General features: G+C 33.4%; 1 protein-coding gene across 1 annotated transcript; it reads right to left on the bottom strand.

Moving 5' to 3' along the window:
• Positions 1 to 1,969: 1,969 nt before the first annotated feature.
• On the bottom strand, positions 1,970 to 7,534 carry LOC128182813 (S-adenosylmethionine-dependent methyltransferase Rv2258c-like). The gene is made up of 4 exons (XM_052851565.1): positions 7,050 to 7,534; positions 6,067 to 6,251; positions 3,768 to 3,893; positions 1,970 to 3,056 (listed from the first exon to the last, which is right to left on the bottom strand). Exons 1-4 carry the CDS (start codon positions 7,382 to 7,384, stop codon positions 2,497 to 2,499), a joined length of 1,206 nt encoding a protein of 401 aa, XP_052707525.1. The 5' UTR covers positions 7,385 to 7,534; the 3' UTR covers positions 1,970 to 2,496.
• Positions 7,535 to 11,651: the final 4,117 nt, after the last annotated feature.

Genomic DNA, 11,651 nt, shown 5'->3' with positions numbered 1-11,651 from the left:
CATAAAGGGAAGGAGGAGAAGAATTTTCTAGTGAACACAAAACAAAACAAAATCATAAAAAAAACATACAAAGGTGTATTCTACGTACAATGTACATGTCTTGAACGCTTTAGTACCCTACAGTATGCCAAGAATGAATACCAAAAGCCATAATGATAAGGCTTTTAAAACATTTACAGTTAAATATGATCATAGGTCCTCCTCTATGCCTTGAGAATTCCATCAAATTTATACCTACTCTCGTTTTGAAACCTATAATTTATGTTTGCCTGGATGTTTTGAAAGCTACTCTTTGTTGTCATGTCGGCTATACATTTTTTGGTAGATCTCATGCATGATGATATTGCGTATTATGCATTTTAAATACTCAGCACTACAAAATATGTAAGAATATTGAATTGTACATGCCACATGATACTGCATATATATACTTTATTTATATAAAGACGTCATTTTGTAAACATAGATGTTTCGGGAATATGATTTATTATTTCACGTCTACCAAGAATAATTTCCTCTATTTCTAACGGAAAGTTATAGTTAATTCAAAGCTCTATAGAAACAGCCAGACTAAAATCTACACGCCCCATTTATCGATTGATCGAAATCTACAGCAGCTGAAATTGACAATAACGAAATTGACACGCCCTGTTTGTCGATTGGTCTGAACCTACAGCAACCTAAGTAAAATCACGGACTGCACGAAATAATCATGGTGATGCCAGACTCAAAGTCTTAGGAGACGATTTGGCTGTTTCTTTTAGCTAACGTACTTATGTTCATTAACAAAGTGACAAAGTGGCTGCCCCCTCCCCCGGATGCTATGTGCCTGCAAACCCCCTCCCCAACTGTATAAAACCCCATACGCAACAAAACAAAAATGTTATACAATCACAGTGTCCACGAAAATTACTTTTGTATGATAAAGTCTTTATTTAAACAATAAAATGCTTTCCTTGGTGATTCATTCGTGATATGAAGGTAACGATCATTGCAGGAAAAATTTACATAACGCACTAACGCGGGTTATGTATTTTTCCTGCAATGTCGATACCTTCATATCCCGAATGAATCACCAAGGAAAGCATTTTATTGTTTAAATAAAGACTTTATCGTACAAAAGTAAGTTTCATGGACATTGTGATGGTATAACATTTTTCTTTTTTGTTTTTTGCTTATGGGGTTTTATACAGTTGGGGAGGGGGTTTGCAGGCACATAGCATCCGGGGGAGGGGGCAGCCACTTTGTCTCGCACCCAAAATTTTTCTCAAATTTACATATATATAGAAAAAGTGAATTACCATGGAGTTGGCGCCCTCACTTTTTTGGGACATTGTAAAATGTTGAAGTGAAAGGAAGGAAAATTAACAGTGAAGTTCAAGTTACCTAGCCTACCCCCCCCCCCCCCCCCCCATTGAGATTTGCATGCCACACGTTATTTTATTTGCTTGTCAAAGTAAATATTTTTTTGAGAAGTCTGCGCCAAAAACGACGCTATGTGCCAGGGGGAGGGAGGCTAACAAAAAGTCATGACCAATACTTCAAATAGTTGTGTTGCTAAGATAGAACTGTTGCAGTAGATACATTTGTAAATATTTCTTACATTGTTTTAAATTTAAGTAACTAAAAAAAAACACTAACTGATAACTACCCTATTCAAACATTTCAATTCAACCCGACTCAACAATAACGAGCTCTCGAGGCCAGGAAATCAAATAATATGATTAATATTACACCGTTTAAACACATTTTCAACAAATAATTTTCGTTATTAATTATCATTACCCATATCATTTAAACGTGAATGTTGAAATCATCATAATATCATCAAAAATGAATAAAATATCAATAATTTGGTTTTTAGGGGGTTGGCAAAGAAAGTATAGCAATCACAGAAAATGGTTGTAAACAAATTAAAGCATTAACTCAGACAAATGGTAGTTGGTTTTCTGATAACAACGCCTTTCATCAAATCATTGAAGTTTATTTATGCTTCTCAGGAAAATTAAGTGACAAGATTTTTCACAATAACTCAACACTATATAACTTCTCTGAAAATCTTTAACCTTCCTAAACCCCTTTGAGGTTCTGCATTTTCAAGCATACATTATAGAGTACTTTAATCAATATAGCCAGTGATCCAAATCAACCACATTTTCGATTACCACTTTCCATACAATGTAAAATAAGAGAGTAGCATTGTACAATACATACATATTAAAATATTTTCAACTACAAAAATAAGCATTAGGGTACTTTTATTGCACTGCTATTCTACAAGATCATAAAATTTTTAAAGTGCATAATCTTTAAAAGTACGTTGTAACATTCCACTATAAATCCATGTTTTTTTAGTATGTCAATTACCATAAATTAGAATTGTAAAATATTGTAAATATTTCGGAATATTTTTCTTTTCTATATTCCAACCAGTTTGGTGTGTGTGTATGAGCAAAAAATCGGCCAAGAGAGAATGTGAATAATTTAACATTCTGGTCATGTTGTCGACATTTTAAAGACGATTCTGTCGTACTCGTTGTCAAGTAAATGACTGTCAACATTAACAATAGAATATCCATCGTTTACAATGAACTGTCTGCGATCCTCCACCCCCCAGCCCGCTCCGTGCCCCACTGCCGGGCTCTGGGACATGCTGTTAGGCAAACAGAAGAACACACTGTATGGCAAGTGAGACTGCGCAGCCTCGCTCCCTATGTTAGCAGAAACATCGGACGATATGTTGGGCTCAAAAGCTACAATATATCCGTTAGGTTTTAAGACTGATTTTAATTCAGATAAGACATGACTGGGATCGGGCAGGTCATGCAACACTTCCATTAGAATTATCACATCGAAATTTTTTTTCAGGTTGGAATAAAACAAGTCTGCATTTCGAAGGAAGCGAAGGTTGGGATAACAATATGTCTGCTGACAGTGTTTGACCGAGACTTCGTCTATATCCACTCCAGTGACGTCACAGTCAGGTTGGCTGAGCGCCAGTTGTTGACACAGTTTTCCGTAGCCGCAGCCGAAGTCCAATATGTTTTCAATATTTTCTAGAAAAATAATGTTAACTGTAAAAAGTCTAAGAGTACATCATCGATCTATTTGCTATAATTGTTGTCCAAAGGATTTAGGATAGGCACAATAGAATACATATGTTATCTTGCAACTTTCATTTTGACTTTGTCTGAGAGTGTATAATAATTATAAACAACGATTACATCCTTAACGTGTAAGTCTACAAACAATTAGTTGAACAATTAAATGCTTTCTTTAGTGATTCTTGCAGTATATGAAGGTATCGACAGACAAAATGCAGGAAATAATTGCATGCTTAAGCGGGATGTGTAATTTTCTTTGCAATGATCGCTACCTTCATAACCTACATGAATCATCAAAGAAAGCGTTTTATTATTTATATTTACACCAAGTATGATTCTCACTATTTCTTACGAAAATTGATATGTCTGTAAAGACTAAAATTTACACGCAGCGTTTATTGATTGGTCGAAATCTTCAGCAAACTAAGGAATAAATAGCAGACTCAAATTCCTATAGAAGACGAATTGACTGTTTCTTTTAGCCAACGTACTTATGTACAACAGTAATTAAGTTAATGTTACTATGTTTTACAATTTGCTAGAAGAAAAGAAATAAAAAGCTTTCTTTGATGATTCATGCGGGATTTAAAGGTAGCGATCATTGCATAAAAAAAATTATATTATAACCCACATAAGACACTTAGCATAGAAACTTTTGCCCACCTTGTGTTTCCGTGTGAAAATGTTCAAACACAGGCTCCAAATTCCGTGTTATCCATTCAGGGTTAAAGGCACTCACTTCGTTAAATTTCCCGAGCCATTCTAAGTCTTTTTTAGGGAAAGGATAACCTGTGTTAATTATAGAATGATTAAGTCAAAGGACAATGTCCTTCAGAATATGATAGTTGTTTTTAATGCAAGTATATACAAGAAGTAATGTATGCAAATATATACAGGTTTTAATGAAGTTCAGGTCCTTTTAAAATTTGTTAACGTATTCGTAAACAAAGATCATCACATAATACAGAGCTCACCGAGACGAGGCATAAACATAGTATAGACCATGCACCTTTATCATATTAAAATGAAAATCATAGTTAATGATCTTTGATAAAATATTGAATATTGAATTGTTTGACACAATATCTTATGATATGATATGATATGATATGAAATTGTATAATAATCATATTATTTGCAAATTTTATTCTGTATTGTTTGATACAATTTTCATCTATACACAGCCAACAATATTGTACCCTATGATCCTATACAATTTTTTGTGTCTTATAATAACGTACAATTTAATATCATGATACAATATGATATTGTATCATATGACATGACATTGTATGCTGTTTATGAAATTTACTGACCATGTATAAACCATATTAGGTCAACTAAAAACCATGTAAGAAATAGTATTGTTTTGTATGATACAATTTGAAATAATACAACAGTGTAATATATCACATAATTTAATATTGTATGATACAAAACCATATGATACAATATTATATGATACAATATAAAATAATACAATATCAAATAATACAATATTATATTATACAATATTATATTATACAATATTAAATTACATTATACAATATCATATGATACAATATCGTATCTTTTAACGATAAATCATAGGAAATTATTATAATATTATTTTATCATAAAATATTTTACAATACCATATCAAATGATACAATATCGTATCATATTTTTTAAACTGTATCATATCATACAACATAATACCACAGGAATTATGATATATTATTAACAACAAACATATATCATATATCAAGCAAGTTGAGTGATGTAGGACAAGGTTTTCTTAGCATCCTTGATAATAGAGACCAGGCTCTGTATCTGAAGCTAGCCTTATGTTTTAATGTTTTAAATCCAGAGTTACATGAACCATGAAAAGTAGTAAGGATTTCAATTCTTTCAAACATTCAAAACCTGAACCTGAACTACTTCAAAAAACTTATTTCTGCTCCAGCATCAAGATCAAACTCTATATCTGAAGCTACTTCTTTATATATATCCGTAGATATATCAACTGTTTCAAGACCCTAGCTCAATTTGAGTTGCTCTAAAAAAATTATCTCACCTAAGCATCTAGATCATCAAGGTCAATCTCAGTATCTGAAGCTACCCCTATTAAATCAACCATACACGTTTGATTCAGTACTATTATTCATATAAACAATGACCTCCTCCAAAAAAACTTAACATTCTCCAGCATCCAAAACCTATGGCTCAGATTCAACATTATAACGCATTGCAAGATGCATGATCTATTAGACTGAACCAATTATAACTAAAATTTGTCTACAAAAGGGCACCTGCTCCAAAAACTTTCACCTGCTTTAAAAACCTTATCCAGCTCCAAAAACCTTAACTTCGTCCAGTATCTGGCTCAGATTCAGCATTCAAGCCTGTCATGTGCATAATCATCATAAGACGCACCATCAATGCAAGGTTGGTGGAGGTAGAACGAGCAATAACTTAGACATGGCTTTCAAAGGACATCTGCTCCAAAAACTTAAACCTGCTCCAAAAACCTTAACCTCTTCAAACATCTGAAATCCATGCCCCAGATTCAGCATGTAAGTATTGAAAGTTCATAAATAGGCCCAGATATAAGTAATTACTTAAATATATAGGACCTGCTTCAAATACTTATTCCGACGCCGGGGGGTATAGCATAAGCTTCTCCTGACTTCGTCTCGGTGAGCTACATGTAATATCTAAATAATAAAAGACTAAACTTCCTTCAGTATTCGATACAAAGTATTTTATGTACATGTAAACTGTAACCTGTTTTTTTTTAATTCAATATTTCAAAATGATTTGTATCAAATCCTCTCTATCAAAATCATATCCTTAAACAAACTAAGCTTTTAAGGTTTGTGCGTAACGTATTGATATGTTAAGCCACGGTATGTATTAAAGCATAACAAAATGTTAGAGTTGCAATATTCTAGGACTGCTGGATCAATCTAACGACACAGACCTCTGTTGTGATCCGGATCCCGCATCACGCTCTCAAGGCTGGACAGACAGTCTGCGAACATTGGGAGGACAGCGGAAGTCAGGACGGCCTTCTGGACTCGCTCAGAGGCGGGCAGGCTGTAGGCCTCGTCCTCATACTGTACGATGCCTTTTGCTGTCATACACGCGAGCCATTCCTGAACATATCTATGCATAAAAAAATACTGTCTCCGTCATATAAATTGTATATAGCATTAATTGTACAAGTACAATAATTATGCTTTAACATATTTGGACGATAGGTATATAATTAAAAACAGGAAAAGTATATAATATGCTTAGAAATTTAAAATTAATGCTTGTTTTCGTTGTAAGAAAAAATGCTTTTAAAACCTTATATTTTTGCACAAAGTGAATTGATTTTTGTAATTACGGCCCATGCTGTAAATATGTAAATTGGCATTTCATTTAATCCGGCTTCTCTGTACAAATACGGCAACATCTGTCAGCATCAAATTACCAGCTACATGATTCTGAGTACACGCGAATACCATGTAACATTTTTAACAATGTTTATCTATTTTGTTCAAACTTAAAAAAAAACTTAACGATACAAAGATGCTACACGTTTTCTGAATTGTACATTATTCATACAAGTCGTATAAGTATAAAACGTGATGGTGCACAGTAATCAGAACGAACTAAAGCTGACGTTCTCAGTGGTGTGCAAAAGTGCAGGATCTTTTTATCAATGTGTCACGAATGAAGAAATAAAAAAATCTAGTGTTTAATGAGCTAGATAAACGTTACGTAATCTTGCTGCACCATTGATTATTTGTAAACCGTCTACGTCATCCCTTTCACTTCGTATGATTTATCTCGACATTCCTCCATATAAACGCTCAGTATCAATTGATCTTAAAACGGATCTTGCCGAACTCATTTTTAAATGTTGATCAGGGTAGAATAAAATAAAATCGATACCTGGGATAATAAAAACGATACCTGAGATTGAGGCTGGCCTCCTTGCTGATTTCCTTGGCTGTGGCGGGTCTGCCCAGTCTGTAGAAGGCGTCCACGATCCCCACTCTGTGACCCAGGGCCAGCACCATAGTATGCAGACCTCCACTCACAGTGTCCTCAATCAACTTCTCAAAGCCCTCCAAATTGTTCATTAATTTACAGCCTTTGTTGTATGTTGTATTTTCCATTGTAAATAACCACTGCACAGGATGTTGCACAGGATATGTATAACTCCGAAACTTACCTTGTTTTCTCTTTTTCGGCAAGATCAATTGTGTGCAGGCATTAACCATGCAACATATGTTACACGTACACATGAAAATCCTTGATCTGTTAGTATCTGAATATTCTTAGGAGGAAAATATATCATTGCATAACGAAGTACAACATTAACGTCCCTGTTGTCAACGCACGAAGTATTATATAGGTCACATAATCGTGCATTAACATTGCAAATTAATTTTGGAGACGTAGTACTGTTGTATAATATTAACTTAAACAATTCATTCATTAAATTTTATGAACTCAGAACAAGACTAAAAACGAAACGCGCTTAAAACTTAAGAATTCCATGCGATTATTTAAAATCAAATCACGGGGATGCAAATTATTTTCTTTATAAATTAATTTCATTATCTTTTTGCTATTATCATGTTGACACCAGAAATGACACTCTATTGACCAGATCTTTTTCTTTTGCTTAGCTACAGATTGACAAAAGTCTTTAATATCGATGACCCGAACATGCTATATTCAAGTAGGTTGTCTGTTCTCATTCCTATATCCTAAAATATCTTTCTCCTTCTATACTTCCTTTTTTATGTACAAGATGGGAAATGAAATATTGTTATTTTGTATGGAAGCGTATCTCTTTCCTACCGCGTAATAGTATATCATACGTACAACATTATTACATTTAAGTCGTTAGATAACGATCTGCATGGTTTGTGACTTTTACCTACCACTGAATAAAAAATAAACAGAATGGGTGGACCTTGGTACAAAAGACGATATGGCGATTTTACAAAAGACGATATGTACATCAGTGAATTCTGTGATAGGACAAGACTCGTTTACATATCACGTGGCTTCGACATTCATTGCCAAATTATCACCAGTAAAGGAAAAACTTTTCAATCAGACATGAAATCCGTTGAAAATACAACTTACAAATGATGTATTCTAATAAGAAGGTAAATGGCATACGTTGCACAGACAGGTATAAACAATTATTATTATTATGGGGAAGACCCACTGAAATGTTCATTTAATTTAGAAGTTACATATGAGCATAGTGAGGTATATATTTCTCCTTTCATATATATTTTGACAAAATACATGGAACAGTTGAAGGAGAAAAATATACCTTTAGAAATGTGCTCAAGGCATCAAAATAAGGAGCGTTTCTTAGATAGTACATACATATACAGTAGAAAATACGTTTATGTTTACAAAAAAACAATAGGATAGGATTCACGCACGATGACATGTAACTGTATACACGAAGGATATGCTAGGACTGACACACGATAGGAAAGGATTAACGATGTTTATCGTTAACGTCTAACCGTGTTAAACGATCTTCACGATATACTTGTACTTGACTACAGCTAGATGATGGCATAATTTAAAGAGGTTCGTTCCTCTGGTTTTGGGTAGCCATTTTGGGTCAATTCTAGTCTGGAAATTCTGTGTCACATATGAATTCTACTTGTAAATTATTTTTTCACAATGCCAAATAAACTATATTGAATGAAATAGTGAAGGAAAAATTACATATTTACAGAGTTTAGTAAGGGACTATATTTTGTGGCGGAAGGTTTTTAAGAAGAAAATGAAATTTTATCATAGCTCAGTTGTTTTAGAGTACCGATAGATAGTTTATGTATTGGGATATCTTCGTGATGTTTCAAAAACATATTTTAACAATATTTCAATATTTCTATCGACATATATTGGCATAGATATTTCATGTAAGTCTAGAAAAAATGAATTCCAATTTCCCCTTAAAATTAGATTGTTTCATGCCATATCTCAAAATTTACATCGTTTGGTTTTATTTTCTGAGTTTGTTAGTTTCTTTTGATACGTCTATCATAATTTGAGACTTTTAAATAATTTTATTGCATGTTGAATCGGTTATGCATAAAAATAGTGTTTTTTTTCAGTGCAAAAAGGTCAAAATATCAATTAGGTTAAGAAATTGCAAACTTTTTCTTTATGATGATTTTAATTTCATTAATTTTTAATAATCTAAATTTGAATTCAATTCCATGGTTCATTTCGATAAAAAAAATTATACAGGGAAAAGTGATTTATGTGCAATTTCCACTTTCAGTGCAGAAAGGTCATATAAAATACACCGTAACACCGAAAGGAGCATATAGACCCCAAAATTTTGTTTTGAATATTGCTTTAGTTATGCGTGTAGATGTTAAAAAAATACTTGAGAAAAAAGACTTTTGATTGCAGGGCCCAACGTCCTTATCAAATAAAGAACATGTAAGAATCAAGATAGACGTACAATATCTTTTAATTACCGAATGACGAGTTGGTTATCGTAGCTGTGTCATATATGGAATATACAAAAACGACCAGATAAAAACTCTTATATAAAGCACGAGCTTACGAGATTTGTCCAAAAAGTTCGTGGACACATTTAATTTCATTCAAAATAACGGCGCAATTATCAGGAAAGTATTATAATATTTTAATATAGAGTATAATAATGTGTATATGTATAAAATCCAGAGCAATGTACATGTTTGTATCGCAGATATCATTGAATATACATCGCCTATACAGGCCACACGGGCTAGTCTGACGTTGAGTTATAACGGCGTTCTTAATTATAACGTCGTAGTCCTGGGTTAACCCCAGAGTAATCACTGTGACTGATTTAAGCACCCCTGCGAATGTGTTCGGAATATTTCTTTATCGTTGCTAAGTAAGTAATGAATCCAGAGGTGTTCGAATGAAAGTTCACGAGACTTCACCGAGATTTGTTCATTTCCTGTGAAATTTCGAGCGGAAGTATAAGTGTTCGGATAATATTCTCAAAATACGTAAGTACTGGTCGATTTTCATATCATATCCTACTTTGATTGGTATTAAAACGGGAAAAGCTTTCAGGATGTATGTCTTATTTCACCATCTAGCAGTTAGGCTATTTATATTAAACGATAATATTCAGAACAGAGTTATCGTTCGTGTTCGACCACATGCAGAGTGGTGGAAAATATAAACATTGGGTTGCTTAATAAAATCATAGCCATGTTTGATGCTTGTGGTGTGCAATACCATGTTTTAAAAAAAATAATGGGTGTCTGTTTTGCATTAAAACTTAGTATGTCGAGCTATTTTCAAGGAACATTCTGCATAAAATGGTATAGTCTGTTTCACCATTGATATTACTAGGTCAGGTGCGGATCGAAAATTAATCCTCAGGAGGGATCTCTTTTAAGCATGTTAGTTGTTGCAACAGCAGACAAAAACTAATTTTTGTATAGTCACATTTATTTTTAGAACACTTTTATTCCCCAATTAATGAAGTTAAAGTTTAAAATCAATAAACCTCTTGATTTTATATTTGACTACAAGAACCTAGATACTGTGAAATAGACTTTATACACGAGGTACGATTTTTACTGCGAAACTGAAAGGGTCAAATAAAACCACGTGGTCTAAAATTTGAATGACAATAACATTCGCAGGGGTGTAAAGGGTACAATCGCAGGTTCCATAAACAAATCGCTTGTGTCACTTGCAGATACTATTTCGATGTTTTTCCTGTTTCCTCTATCTTTTGTTTTGTTCCTATCGGTGTTTCACCTCATTCGACACAGATTTTCTATGATGGCGCATTGTTTCGCGCGGTCAGCTAGCTGACGTCGATTTTTCGAGCGTTTTAAAAGACATGCTCTTGCTGTAGTATCTTTTAAAAGTACTCTGCTAGTTTGAAAATGGTTTCAAATAACGTGTGAAAACATGTACAACATACATAGTACATCACAACAGAAGATTGTGAAGTTTTCAAATGTTTTACAAAAACTGTTAACATTCATGTCTAAAAACTCAATTACAAAGATAGTTAACAAGACAACTTTGAGGTGCATATGGTGACCATCTCAAAACTCCCCGCTTAAATAATGGACAATAGGTTGAAAAGGATTTCAGAGAATTTTGCTTTGACTTTGACCTATATCTTAAAAAAATGTATTTCTTCAGTTTCAATTTCCCTTACATACGGGCATTTTCAACTACTTTGAACATGATTAAGCAAATGGGAAACAATTTAAGGTCTAAAACTGATTATTTAAGATCTACTATGACCTTCACATTGACATGGGTCAAAGTCAATGCACACCATTAACCCAAATGCTCTGCTTATGTGAGGTATGAGCCCAAAGTGGAGAGTATGCATGTGTATGCTCTTAAAACACTCAATCGATCTCTATACTGCTTACACAAGCAAAAGTGGGTCATATATAATAATGTAAATATTCTAATATTCAATCGTGCAATTGCTAAAAATTATATAAACACAAGTAATGAAGATTCATTCTTTGAATATTATGAGGTAAT

The sequence above is a fragment of the Crassostrea angulata genome, chromosome 5, assembly GCF_025612915.1.
Source record: "Crassostrea angulata isolate pt1a10 chromosome 5, ASM2561291v2, whole genome shotgun sequence".
Lineage (NCBI taxonomy): Eukaryota > Metazoa > Mollusca > Bivalvia > Ostreida > Ostreidae > Magallana > Magallana angulata.
This window is presented reverse-complemented; position numbering and strand designations above follow the sequence as displayed.

Excerpts from the sequence above, each read along its gene's own strand:
- LOC128182813 (XM_052851565.1), bottom strand. The coding sequence starts at position 7,384 with ATGTGTACGTGTAACATATGTTGCATGGTTAATGCCTGCACACAATTG. Across the intron at positions 3,894-6,066 it reads GGATCCGGATCACAACAGAG|GTTATCCTTTCCCTAAAAAA; the intron begins GTCTGTGTCGTT and ends TAATTAACACAG. Across the intron at positions 3,057-3,767 it reads TTTTCACACGGAAACACAAG|AAAATATTGAAAACATATTG; the intron begins GTGGGCAAAAGT and ends TTATTTTTCTAG.